At 40.4% G+C, this 14880-nt stretch overlaps 1 protein-coding gene across 5 annotated transcripts in view; it reads left to right on the plus strand.

The window, feature by feature from the left end:
- MSRA (methionine sulfoxide reductase A) overlaps positions 1-14880 on the plus strand; it is a 452460-nt gene that overhangs the window by 122881 nt on the left and 314699 nt on the right. Inside the window, exon 1 of one of the 5 annotated variants that reach the window (XM_045055627.1) lies at positions 4259-4810. The exons of 3 other annotated variants lie outside the window; for them this stretch is intronic. In XM_045055627.1, coding sequence (XP_044911562.1) covers positions 4588-4810 — 223 coding nt within the window. In that variant the 5' untranslated portion in view covers positions 4259-4587. Of the gene's footprint in view, positions 1-4258; positions 4811-14880 lie in introns of those variants that run through there. One more of the 5 variants, XM_045055624.1, reaches the window with a different exon arrangement.

Consider the following 14880-nt stretch of genomic DNA (forward strand, 5'->3'; position numbering starts at 1 on the left):
AATGAATAGAGGCTCTTCATTAGATCCTGAAGTGAAATCTAAAATACAAACTCAAATTGGAGTTGTTGTTTTTTTTTTTCCTACTCCAAAAAATTGGTCCTGTCTGGAACATTTCAAATTAATTTGACAAAATTTGTGGTGTGTCTGCTATATGGTTAAAAAGTACAAAGGAAACTAGTGGTATAACACCTTTTTCCTACCCTCAAGGAGGAGAGATGTGGAAAGGGAGGCATGGCATTGTCTGTGCCAGGCTGCAGTAGTTGGTGCTAGAGCACAGAGATGGGGAGGACAGGATGCCTGCCCTCTGGGTTCCATAGCATCCTAGTGGGAGGGGGAGAAAGCAGGAAGAGTGAGGAGGGAAGGAGGAGAGGATGAAGAGAGATATGGTATAGGTAACTCAGCATCTATCAAAATCCACTCATTCAGTTAATATTTACTGAGTGTCTTCTGTGTGCCAGGTGCTGTTCTAGGCACTGGGGATCCAGCAGAGAACAAAAGATAAAAAAAAATTTTGCCATCATGGATTTTAAATTCATTTGGGGAGGGTGGGGGTGCCAGACTATAAACATTAAGTAAATTACATATTATATGAGAAGGTTATAAAACAAGGAAAACCTAAAACTGTAAGGGGGTGGGAATGTGGTACAGTAAGGTGGGGGGTGGTGGTGGTGTAGTTTTAAATAGGATGACCAGGTGTGAAGATGAGTCATTCCGGCAAAGGCTTGAAGGTAGCAGGGGATACTGCCATATAAATGTGTGAGGGAAGAGCGTTCCACGCAGGGAAAGTTGGTGCAAAGATCCCAAGGCAGGACTGTGCCTAGAAAGTTCAAGGAACAGCTGAAGGCCAGTGTGGCCAGAGGAGAGTGAATGGAAGGTAGAGTAGTTGGAGATGAGTTCAAGGAGGAGGTTCAAGGGGGTGGGTGGGGAAGAAGGGGAGGCACGGGATTATGCAGGTTATCTGGGCCATTTTAAGGATTTTGTCTTCTGTGAGATTGGAATTTACTGGATCAGAGGGGCAACAGGATATGACTTAATGGCTTGAAAGCATCATGCTGGCTATTGTACTGAGAGTTCATTGAGATATGATGGCCAAGGTGGAATCAGAGAGGCCAGTGGGGGACATTAGTGCAGTAATTCTGATGGGAGATGGTGATGGCTAGGGCCATCATGGTGAGTAGTGGTTGGATTTTGGATTTACTGGGAAGGTACAGCCAATGGGATTATGCAAAAGGTTGGTTGTGGGCTTTGTGACGTAAATGAGGAGTCAAGGAGGAGCGCTGGGGAAGGAGAAGGGATGGTACTGAGTGTGTGAGGAGAAAGTTTGGGCAGAAGGCTTGCCGGCTCCAGTTGCCATGTCTGTTACAGGTCTAAGTGCAGATGCTGGATGGGTTGGGGTGGATTGAGCAGTCAGCCCACAGGAGCGAGGATTTCTGAGGAGCCAGAGGTATAGATGTGGTGCACGTTCCCACCCCTGCAGGCAGGGGCACGGAACCCACACAGATCATGCTCCCTACAGGAAAAGAGGGTTGCAAGACCGCAAGCTCTGCAGCCTGTTTCTCTACCGCTCTGTCACCAAATCAGAGACGGTTCAGGCTGGATGTGATGACCTCTTAATCCTTGCCAGGTCTCAGATACAAGAATTGGGGTGGGACTCCAGACCCTCGGTTCTGGGGTGCATGTGGAAGGATCTTAACTCTCATTTCTGGAGCCTTGTGATGCCTTGTCCTTTAACCCTTTTGAAAAATACACAGAAGAACTATTCTCGCTCCATACAGAATTCGGTAAGAATTGCAGTTCCTTCAATTCACAGAAATTTGTTCGGGGATAACATCTCAATCAAAGCTGTCTAGTAAAGTATGTGGTGAGGAAACTGGAGAGAGGTTGTCTCTTCTAAGGCAGAATTTGATTGGCATTGCCTCTTAAAATCGTTATTTCCAGCAAAAACCTTGTTAACATGCTATTTGATATAAATGATGGGGGAACTGTATTTCATGAAAAGGTACACTGGCAGAAAATTGTCTCTGAATATGTAACTAATTGTTTTTTTAGGAGATACATTTGTAATTTTAGAATATTAATTCTTAATGGACATTTCACTGTTAAATTTGGCAGAAAATGCTCATAAAGTTTCCCTTGGTTTTTCCCAGGAAGATACCTTTATAGCTTGAAATCTTTTAAAACCCTTTAGAAACACTAGTCAGTATAATGCCGTGCAGGGTGTTAAAATCAAATGCTTTCCTTTGTGTTCTTTGCATTTTGTCATTTGCAAATGTGCAAAAAAGACCACTTGAAATTCTCCTTGGACCACTTAATTCAGCTTTCATTACAGTGGGAGTGAGATAAAAACAATATCAAACAAACCTAACAGGTGACTAGAAATGTAGTTGGGGGTGAATCAGTGGCTCATCCTTAAAATATCTTTATTTTTCCATTTCATGAATTTAGCCTGAGGACCATGTTAGCTAAAACTCTAGACAATGCAGGGGCGCCTGGGTGGCTTAGTTGGTTGAGCGTCCAACTCTTGACTTCGGCTCAGGTGATGATCTTGCAGTTCCTGAGTTGGAGCCCTGCATCGGGATTCGTGCTGTTGGTGTGGGGCCTGCTTGGGATGCTCTCTGTCTCCCTTGGTCTCTATGCCCCTCTCCTGCTCTCTCTCTCAAAATAAATAAATAAACTAAAAAAAAACACAACAACAAAAACCAAACTCTAGACTCTGTAGGCTTGGTTAGAGAGGATGGGCAAATAGATTTTAGTTTTTAAAAATGTGAATCCAATAAGTCACTCAACTTCCAAATAGATAAATTTATAAATTCACTTATGTTCTAGAATAAATGGAAGTAATTATGACTGCATTAGTACAGCATTAATTAACATTGCTAATTCTTTTGTATGTAATTATGTCAAATAATAGCACTAATAAAATGTAAATATCAAATGACTGGGAGAGGAGCCTCCCTCCTCTTTTTAACACTACCATATTACAGCATCAGATTATGAACACACAATATCATCAAGCTTCCAGACACCTACTTCCTAAATACAGGCTGCATGAATTCTAATGAAAACATGAAGTCTGTAGTATAAATCTCTGATGCCTGGTTCAATGAGGGGCTGCCCAGCAAACCAATAATTCCATTCCTCAGAGCATCGCTGAGAATATTTATATAATTAAATATCATCTGTTTCCCCATTTAATTCCTGGTGGCTTTTTTTTCTTCCCCCTGGCTGTTTTTGCGATTTCCTTGGGTGGGAACGGCCCAATAATGTTGCACAGCTCTGATGGATTATCTTCATTAGCTACTTGGGGTGATGAGTCCCTGAATAATGCTGAATTTGATTTACCACGCACAAAAGCCAAACCTTACGTGGAAGTTCTAAGTAGGGCAGGTTTTATGTAGCTTTAAACTAGTTTCTTTGAAGAAGAGAGAAAAAAAATAAAGTTCTTTTAGGAGACAATTTTGGGGACACACAAAATCATTTTTGATGAAGAAAAGGTGAACGAAGAACACCATGTGCCAAAAAGAACGCAGGCGGCCTGGGCCCTGAATCTAGGGGTACTGCTGACTGTCAGCACCGATTCTTCGGTCTTGGTTTCTGTGTGTGGGAAGCAAGGGAAATGGATGGGCAGCTCTCCAAGGCCCCCTCCAGCCAGAACCAGGTTAGAGTGGACAGACCTGTGTGTGAATCCTGCTCTTGGCCTCTTACTGTGTCTCCTGGGCAGGGCACCCAGTGTCTCAAATCCTCCAGTTCTGCATCTTTAAAATGGAACATGTTACTCACTTGGTACAAGGTACTTGTGCAGATTAAATAGGAGAGACTCTGAGAGCAACTGCACAGAGTCTGGCTTCCAGCAGGTACTCACAGAACGCTGGTTCCTTGCTCTTCCCTCCTGTCCCAGAGTCTAGAAGGCACAGTGTGTACGACTTTAAAGCAGGGTCTTAGGACTTCTGACATGAAGTGATTCAATAATCAAGTGACAGATGTGGGCCTGAGATGGGGAAGGGTCTGCAATGGAACAATGCTTGAAATATTCCTGTTAACTCTGAGCCAAAGCTCTTATGTATATTTTTGGAAGGGGTGCTGGCAGAATTGAGGCTCTGCATCCTGCTATCATTTTGAGTATTTAAAACACCCATTGAGTGCCAACAATGCTTCTCCTTTAATTCACAAGTATTTGCTTTCTGTGAGTGCCCTGGTTCTGAAGGTGCTGGAAGGAGCCTCCTGCTGAGCTGGCTGTGTGATAAATGGAGGGTCAGCTACCATGGAATGGGTGGGGGAGGAGGGTGGAAGGGCTTTTATTGCAGAGCTCCTTAAACTATGGCAAAGGGGAAATCTGTAGCAAGATGGTTGCCCTAATGAATCAAGTACAAGACAAGACCAACTAAGAGAACAATTTTCTTTTATATTCCCAGGCTGGATCCAGCATTATTAGCCTCCCTTGTGGGTTGAGAATACACGGTATATTCTAGCATGTGAATATATCTGTTCCTCACCCCAAGGCCATTGCTCCAGAAAGAGTCACTTTGTTGGTGCTGCTGTCATTTTTTTTTTTGGCTGCAGGACATTATTTCCATTATTTCCGTACTTATGCCCTGCCCTTCTTTCCTCAGAGACCTTGGAGAAGGGAGGGAGAAGGAAGGCAGTGGCCTGGAGGTGGGATTTGGAGGGTGGGAGGCGGTGGTGCAGGGGTTTCTAAAGAACAGAAAAGAAGGAATGCAGAATTCAGCAGTCCCCTCAGTGAATGGCCTTGTAAAAGGCATTTGTGCAGACGGCAAGAAAAATCTCCAGAGCCTGACTGAGAACCATATGTGTGAGTACATATACTCCCAGATATACACATAAAGGTAATAATAACAATAGTAGCTTATATTTATTGACTGATTTCTGTGTTTTAGACATTATACTGAGGACTTTATATGTACCATTTTATTTAATCTCACAACCTATAGAGTAGGTATTAATATCGTTCCCATTTGTAGCTTAGGGATTTTAGGTGGCTTGACCAAGGTCATCTAGGGAAGGGGACTAGGATTCAAAAACAGGCATGACTGGAGTCATGTGCAGTGGGAGTTCAAAAGGTCTCCCAGAGCCTTAGAATCGGTAGACTGGTACAGTAAGTACCTAGGGTGGATCCTTAGCTGTTACTTGACCTCTCCAAGGTAATCTGTTTTATCTTCAGCAAAGTGGTACTTACCTTTTGGGCCTCTGTAGAAGAAACTGAGTCCAAGTGAATGAAACTGTTGTGTGTACTGTTAAAGGAGCTATAAATGTTTGTTCCATTTAAACTATCTTGAGGCTGTTGATCATTGACCATAGCTTCTGCCATTTCCCTTGGGGGTGCGGTGTTAATACCTGTGGAGTTGGAGAGAAAAATTCCTGTTTTGGTGTTACACTAGAAAGTCAGATTAAGTCAGCACATATCCTGAAGTTGCAAGGATAAGTGTGAAATCAGTATGGCGTTGGGTAGAAACAGAAGTCTCTGGCATCCTGGTGTACTCTGAGATCAGAGGACCATGTGTCCATTGGATGGATGATGTGGGAGCCAAAGGCATCATGAAGAGGAAGGTGGGCCTGGGTAAAAACCTCATCAGGGACCACAGACCCTGCTGAGATGGCACTGGATGTGGTGTGGCAGCAGATGGCCCATTGAGACAGAACAGGTGGGAGGATTGCCATTACCAACATAGCATCCTCTACCATTTTGCCTTGAGTCAATGTTGTCAGCTGCCACTTTTTAAAATATGAATACTTGAAGTATTTTATAGAACTAGCTTTTCCATTTTCTGTGTTCTGAATCCATAGGGGAGATTAATATTTCCAGATCTACTCCTAGAAATATAAAAGAAAATCATTCTCTTAGTCTGTCTTATCTTGTACTTGATTCTTTAGGTCCTTAAGGTTTTTATTTCTTGCTTTTTTCCACTATTCTCCTCTTAAGAAATCGGGCTTTTCTTTTTAAAACCATATACATACCACAGCTAAACTTCTATATCACTGAGTAGTACTTTTACTGGAATATAAAGAGAAAATAAGTCTAAGGGTTAGTAGTATTTTTTTCACTAGTCCTGAACTATTATCATTCATAGTTTAAGGTAATCCTTCCTGACCTCATTTTCCCATTAGAATGTTTCCATTAAATTTTCTTCTTTTTTAATTAAAATTTTTTTCTATTAAATTTTCTGTAAATACTTTCTGGGTGAAAAGATCCCTCTGTGGCCTGTTTACAGCCTTGGGGCTTCAGTGTATTCGGCACCAGATCCCTTCTCTTAGCTGCTGCTCCAGGTTCCCTATCTCACTGCTGTTTAGGGCAACCAAAGAGATGGCCCTGGTTGGCTTCTTGAGTTTTGTGGAAATTTTATGCTGTGCTGGTTCTGACCATTCCCCTCTTTTATAGGACTCCTCCATAGGCCAAATAAAAGTGAAATACATTTTCTTCCACTTTATTTTATTTTACTTTATGTGTGTATTTCACTGAAGTATCGTTGACATATAGTGTAATGTTAGTTTCAGGTGCACAACATAGTGATTTGACAATTCGGTACATTATGCGGTGCTCACCACAATAAGTGTAGTTGCCATCTGTCACCATACAGTTATTAATGGTATTATTGACTATATTCCCTATATACTGTACTTTTGATCCCTGTGACTTACTTATTTTAAACTAGAAATTTGTACCTGTTAATCCCCCTTACCTGTTTTACCTGTTCTACTTTTTCCCCTCTGGCAACTACAAGTTCTCTGTACTTATGAGTCTGCTTCTGTTGTTTGTTTGTTTGTTTGTTTTAGATTCCACATTTAAGTGAAATCATATGGTATTTGTCTCTCTCTGTCTGGCTTATTTCACTTAGTATAATACCTACCAGGTCCATCCATGTTCTTACGAATGGCAAGATTTCATTTTTTTTTTTTTTGTGGCTGAGTCATACTCCATTGTATGTATATATGTGTGTACATACACACATATATACATATATATATACATATATATATATACATATATATATATACCATATATATACCATATCTTCTTTATATATATATATATATATATATATATATATATATATATATATATTCCATATCTTCTTTATCCATTTATCTATCAATAGACACTTAGGTTGCTTCCATATCTTGGCTATTGTTAATAATCATGCAATAAACATATGGGTGCATAAATTTTTTGAGTTAGTGTTTTTTGTTTTCTTTGAGTAAATACTCAGCAGTGGAATTACTGGATCATATGGTGTTTCTATTTTAATTTTCTGAGGCACCTCCACATTGTTTTCCATAGTGACTACAACAGTTTACATTCCTTCCCAACACTGCATGAGTGTTCCCATTTCTCCACTTCCTCTCCAACACTTGTTTTCTTTGTCTTTTTGATACTAACCATTCTGACTGGTGTGAGGTAATATCTCCATTGTGGTTTTGATTTGCATTTCCCTGATGATGAGTGATGTTGAGCATCCTTTCATGTGTCTGTTGGCCATCTGTATGTCTTATTTGGAAAAAGTGACTATTCATATCTTATGCTCACTTTTAAATTGGTGTTGAATTGTATGTGTTCTATGTATATTTTGGATATTAACCCCTTGTTGGATATATCATTTGTAAATATCTTCTCCCATTCAGTAGGTTGCTTTTTTGCTTTGTTGATAGTTCACATTGCTGTTCAGAAGTTTTTTATTTTGATGTAGTCCCAATCATTTAATTTTTATTTTTTAATTTTTTTTTTAAAGTTTATTTATTTTGAGAGAGACAACAGGGAAGAGAGTGAGTGCAAGCAGGGGAGGGGCAGAGAGAAAGGGAGAGAGATAATCCTAAGCAGGTTCTGTGCTGGCAACACAGAGCCTGATGCAGGGTGAGATCACGATCTGAGCCAAGATCAAGAGTTGGATGCTTAACTGACTGAGCCACCCAGACTTCCTCCAGTAGTTTATTTTTCCTTTTGTTTCCCTTGCCTGAGGATTCAAACCAGAAAACGTTGCTAAGGCGAGTGTTGAAAGAGCTTTTTTTCTTTTAGGAATTTTATGGTTTCAGGTATTACATTTAGGTAATCCACTTTGAGTTTATTTTTGTGGTGTAAGAAAGTCCAGTTTTATTCTTTTGCATTGTATATTTTTGCTTCCTTTGTCATAGATAAGTTGACCGTATACACATGGGTTTATTTCTGGACTCTCTATTATTCTGTCCCATTGATCTATTTGTCTGTTTTTGTGCCAGTACCGTACTGTAGTTTTGATTACTAGAGTTTTGTGGTATAGCTCGAAATCTGGGATTGTAATACCTCCAGCTTTGTTCATCTTTCTCAAGATTGTTTTTGGCTATTTGACATCTTTTGTGATTCCATATAAATTTTAGAATTATTTGTTCTAGTTATGTGGAAAATTAAAAAAATATTTTTAATGTTTATTTTTGAGAGAGAGAGAGAGACAGACAGAGACAGAGTGCAAGCAGGGGAGGGGCAGAGAGAAAGAAACAGAATCTGAAGCCTGCTTCAGATTCTGAGCCATCAGCACAGAGCCTGACACAGGGCTTGAACTCATGAACTATGAGATCATGACCTGAGCCAAAGTCAGGCATTTAACTGGCCACCCAGGCACCCCTAGTTGTGTGGAAAATTCTGTTGGTATTTTGATAGGGATTGTATTGAATCTGTAGATTGCTTTTGGTAGCATAGACATTTTAACAATATCAATTGTTCCAATCCATGAGTGTGGTGCTGTTTTCACTTTCTTTTATTAATGTTTTATAGTTTTCAGAGTATAGATCCTTTGACCTCCTTGGTTTACTTTATTCTTAGGCATTTTATTCTTTTTGATGCAATTATAAATGGGATTGTTTTCCTAGTTTTTCTTTCTGCTACTTTATTATTAGGGTATAGAAATGCTACAGATTACTGTATGTTAACTTTTATATCCTGCAACTTTACTGAATTCATTTATTAGTTCAGCTTTTTTGGTGGTCTTTAGGATTTTCTATATATATGTCATGCTATCTGCAAATAGTGACATCTTTACTTCTTCCTTACTAGTTTGGATACTTTTTATTTCTTTTTGTTGTCTGCTTTCTTCAGGTGGGACTTCAGTACTATGTTGAATACAGGTGGTGAGAGTGGGCTTCCTTGTCTTTTCCTTATCCTAGAGGAAGAACGTTCAGGTTTTCAACATTGAGTAATGTATGTTTGTCATATATGGCCTTTACTATGTGAAGTTATGTTCCTCCTAAACCCACCTCTTTGAGAGTTCTTATCATGAACAGCTATTGAATTATGTCAAGAATTCTCTGCATGTATTGAAATTATTATGTTTTTTAATCTTTCATTTTGTTAATGTGGTGTATCACAGTGATAGATTTGCAGATACCGAACCATCCCCGCATCCCTGGAATAAATCTCACTCGGTCATAGTGAATGATTCTTTTAATGTATTGTTGAATTTGGTTTGCTAATATTTTGTTGAGGATTTTTGCATCTATGTTCATTAGGGATATTGGCCTGTAATTAACTTTTTTTGTAGTGTCTTTGTCTGATTTTCGTATTATGGTAATGCTGCCCTCATAGAACAAATTTTGAAGCTTTCCTTCCTCTTCTGTTTTTTTGGACTAGTTTGAGAGAGATGCTCTTTTTACATGTTTGGTAGAATTCACCTGTGAAGCTATCTGGTCCTGGACTTTTGTTTACTGGGAATTTTTTGATTACTGATACACTTTTGTTACTGATAATCAGTCTGTTCACATTTTCTATTTCTTCCTCATTTATTCTTGGAGGATTGTATGTTTCTAGGAATTTATCCTTTTTTTTCTAGGTTGTCCAAATTTGTTGGCATATAATTTTTCATAGCAATCTCATATAACCCTTTCTATTTCTGTGGTGTCAGTTGTTCTCCTATTTTATTTCTGATTTTATTTTAGTCCTTCTCTTTGAAAAAGCAAAATATTTAATAAACAACCCCATGTCACAGAGAATGGAGTAACTCTTGGGATTACATGCTTGTACCCAAACATTAATACAATTCTTATTTTTAAAGAAATACATTTTGATTGTTTTTAACGTTTATTTATATTTGAGAGAGAGAGGGAGAGAGAGAAGTGCGAGCAGAGGAGGAACAAAGAGAGAGGGAGACACAGAATCTGAAGCAGGCTGCATCTAGGCTCTGAGCTGTCAGTACAGAGCCTGACACAGGGCTTGAACCCACAAACTGTGAGATCATGACCTGAGCCGAAGTCGGACACTTAACCAAGTGAGCCACCCAGGTGCCCCTAGAATTCTTTTTTTTTTTATTTAAAAAAATTTTTTTTAACATTTATTTATTTTTGAGACAGAGAGAGACAGAGCATGAACGGGGGAGGGGCAGAGAGAGAGGGAGACACAGAACCGGAAGCAGGCTCCAGGCTCTGAGCCATCAGCCCAGAGCCCGACGTGGGGCTTGAACTCACGGTCGGTGAGATCGTGACCTGAGCTGAAGTCGGACGCTTAACCGACTGAGCCACCCAGGCGCCCCTAGAATTCTTATTTTTAAAGTTAATAATATGTTTGAAAACAAAATGCAGTACCTGGAACATAGAAGGACTTAAAAAAAATATTAGTTTCCCTTCCCTTCAGAATGTGATCTTCAACCTTGGCTGCTCATAAAAATTGAGAAACTTTAAAGAAAATACTGATGGCTGGGCTCCATCCTAGACCAATTAAATCAGAGTCCCAGGGGGTGAGGTATAGGTGTAAATATGTTTAAAAGCATCCCAGATAATTCTAATGTGCAGCCTAGGTGGAGAAATGCAGCTCTTAGAACAATGCAACTGGCCTTTTTTTTTTTTTTTTACCCTCTTTATACTTCTCAGGCTGCTGGTTTCTAATTAGAATTGATATTATTACAATACATGATGCAGTTGTTTTGCATTAAACTTATTGAGAACTAGTGCCCCTCTTTCCAGCTTTGCAGTAACATCTCCCCTTACTCTGGCTTAAGCACTCATTTAAAAAAAACAAAAAAACAACTGGGTTTCTTTTTTTAAAAAAAAATTTTTTTTAATGTTTATTTATTTTTGAGAGAGAGAGAGAGAGAGACAGACAGAGACAGAGCATGAGTGGGGGAGGGGCAGAGAGAGAGAGGTAGACACTGAATCTGAAGCAGGCTCCAGGCTCTGAGCTGTCAGCACAGAGCCTGATGGGGGCTCAAACTCACAAACTGTGAGATCATGACCTGAGTCAAAGTCAGACGCTTAACCGACTGAGCCACTCAGGTGCCCCGAATAACTGGGTTTCTAATTAAAAAAATCTAAGCTCATACCAGAACAGTACCTTTGAACTGCATTCAAATAAGACTTTAGATTGTGGGTTTCAAATGGCTTTCTGGCAAAACCAGCCTGAAGACAGGAAAGGGGGTAAGGGAAGGGTGGAGAGAGGAGGATAGGCTAGCAGTGAATTCACCCCTGGATTATTTGCCAGGAAATGAGGGGCAGTTTATGTAGGTGGCTTTAGTTTCCTAATGATACTTTATAAGGATTTTTAGGTTTTTGTAGGCTCATTCAACTTTCTAACCCCCAAATCAGGGCACACTGTCTTGTAAGTGAGAGAGACATATGAGGACATTGTCATTGGAATCTGAACCTCAGTTTTCTTATTTGTAAATTGGAGGCATTGAGGAGTCCCTTAGGGGACTGCAAAAAGATTAAGTAATTGCTAACATTTACTGAGTGCTTACTATATGTCAAAGGCCATTCTAACTTAAAAAATGTATGAAATTATTTAATTCTCAAAACAACTTTGAAAAGGTATCATCATCACCTCTCTTTTACAGATGGAGAAATGAAAGCATAGAGGTGCTAAGCAACTTGCCTGAGATTGCAGGGCTGGTCTGTTGGGTACTGGGATTTGAATCCATCAGTGTGATTCTGGAATCTGTGCACATAAAACTCTCTGCTGCTTTGCCTAGGACACATGAGTTTGCCTGAGATAATGCCTGGCACAGGATAGGCCCTTGAATGAATCTGGGGCTGGTAAAATTGGAAGGAGCAGAAGTGATTTTGTCTACACTCAAAAGAGCCAAGGCAGAGAATTGGCACCTGGTGGGGGGTAGTCTGGTTGTAGGCTTTTTAAGAAGTTTTGGAGGGTTTGGTTACCTAAGTTGCAGGGGAGGGTGAACTTGGAATGTTATTAATTAATGAAACCGTCAAAGGTTGACATGCATAGGAGATGCATTTTAGCATAATGGTATGTGTGTGCGCATGTGTATATGTATTTGTACATCTGTGTATGTGCCCTTGTATTTGTGTGTGTGTTTGTCAGCATTTATGTATGTGCATGTGTGTTTATGCACATGTGTGTTTGTGTATGGGAGAGTTACCTGACCAGTGACCTGGCCTCCATTGTAAACTTCTCATTATCTGAGCTGGGGCTCTATGTTTTATCTTCTGGCATCTAGTATTACCCCAGCCCAGTTACTCCCTTGCTCATACTTTCAGAACTGGATGCTAGTTTTGCTGACTCAGCCTTGCCCACACTGTGGTATAAAGGGTTCAGCCCACATCCTGAGGTCGTGAGTAGCCCAGATTGCCAGCTGTGTGGCCCACCTGGCTCTCAGTTATCTGCAGAACCCACGGACTTGCCTCCAAACCACAACCACAACCCTAGGCGCATGTTAGCATCCTCTGGGACCAGTGTCCAAGTTGTTCACAGTCTCCCTGCCAACTGTGTACCCCCTTACCCCCCACATTAAATCAGGCCCTCTGTAGGAGGGACCTACATAAATCTAGTGTATTCCTAGGGTTGAGAAATCCTGGTTGTATTTACCTCACCTATGTGAAGACGACAGGGCTGTGTGGAGGAATTAGTCTTCTAATCACTATAGAAAAGCAGTAGGGCCAAATACCTTAACTCCAAGTCATTATACCTTTTCCATTCTCCCCTTTCTCCTCCTCCTCTCCTTTCCATCCTCTTCCAACATTGCCCTTGCCCCGAAGCCCCCCTCTCCCTCACAAGGAATTAAAATGTTTTGTCTGGAAATAAGCGGACTTGGCAAACACAGCCGGGGCTCCCACTGCAGCTGTGTTCAGCATGTTTGGATGCCAGCGACGTGAGCTTTAACATGGAGATTGGTGTCCAAAGGCACCCGATATCGCTGTGTCCATTTCCATTGTGCTGAGCATCACGTGGTCAGCAATCAAATAATGATCTTGGGAATGAAATATTCAATATACAATGTTATTAACATATAAAAGACTTATGGACAAATCACTTTTAAGTATGACAGGGCTTCAAAATGTGTTTCATTTGAGTATAGGGAAAAAAGATTTTTGGGGGTTGTTTATCAGCAGTGCCATGAGGGAGGCTTATTTTTCCCTTTAAATCTGGATGAATATGCATGTGTGCACTGCATGATAATAACAATCATGCCAGCCAGGAGATTAGCTGAGCTTTTGCTGGAGTAATTCTAGCATGCAAATTCAAAGTATGCAGAGCAGGCAGAGGAGGCACGTGTGGCATCTTTTGCTTGTCTACTTCCCAACCTTTGTGCTGTGTCCTAGGGGTGCATCGGGACAGCTGAATATGGAGCTTTCCCAGTGTTAGAAGCCTGCGTCATTGGGTCCTTGCATGGATGCCGATCCATCTTCCCTTCTTGGGAGATACACACACAAAAAAGTACATGGAACTTAATGAATAGTTACAGAGATCTATGTAACTAGCCCTCTCCCAAGGAAAAGAATATTGCTGATATACTAGAAGGCCCCTCACGTACTTGAGGTCGTTTAGGAGAACCAGGCATATCGAGCAGGCAGATGGGTTGCCAGGAATGGAAAAACTCTTTTAGGATGTGGCAATTGACACTTCTTGACCAGAAGACAGTTCGTTTCCTTTCTGATCTTTCGGAGACAGTAGGGATTCTGGAACCCAACTGTGGATTTGCATCTCATCTTTGTCACTAGCTTTATGAGTTTGGGCAAGACCCTATTCACCCTGTGGCTTAGTTTTTCTATCTGTGAAATGGGGATAATAGAAGTACCTACCTCATAGGATTGTTGGGAGGATCAAGTGTGTAAATACAGGGAAAACACTACAGTGTCAGGCACTTATGTATTTACTGCTACTACTTTTATTATTATTAATACTCTTGAGTCTCTATATTTGTCTGATTTTATGTCTGGAATTCTCATTTTGGCAAATACCATTAACATATGTAGATTTCTGGATTATTCTGGTCCATCTTCATCATCCCACGCTAGCTCAAATGTCACTGGGTAGGTCTCAAGCATCTGCAATTTCTCCCTCCACTTTCATGCAAAACATTTCAGCTTCACACAAAAATAATTTTTGAAAGAATTCTAGACTATGAATTGTTGAGAGGTAGGGAGGAGAGATCCAGCATTGACTGAGTATCTAAACAGTTCCATTTAACCCCAGAGAAGAAACCCTGTATGATAAGGAGCTTTTAGTTCATTTTACAGACCAGGACAATGAGGCTCAGAGAAGTGAATCAACTCGTTGATGTCATGTAGCTGGTAAGTAGTTCAGCTGAGATTCGAACATGCATCTATTTTCAGGGAGGACTTTAAGCTCACTCAGTTCAACCTCCCACCCATGCAGGAATACTTTTTTCCACATACCCGCAAAGTGATAACCCAGACCTTGCTTTAATAAATCATAAATTTGGAAGAGCGTGACATCTCAAATATGCTAAGTACCCATCAGTATACCCGATTAATTGTTTCTAGTCACTGGTAACGCTAATTGACTTCGAGGCATGTGTAGATATTCATGATCAAAAGACAGACAAATTATTGGTGATTAATCACCATGTGGTATGGGCAGGATTATAGGTCAACCCTAATAAAGGGCATGTTATAAGGACTTTGGCATTTGTAAACTTTTTATCATAACCT

The sequence above is a fragment of the Felis catus genome, chromosome B1 (genome assembly GCF_018350175.1).
Source record: "Felis catus isolate Fca126 chromosome B1, F.catus_Fca126_mat1.0, whole genome shotgun sequence".
Classification (NCBI taxonomy): Eukaryota; Metazoa; Chordata; class Mammalia; order Carnivora; family Felidae; genus Felis; species Felis catus.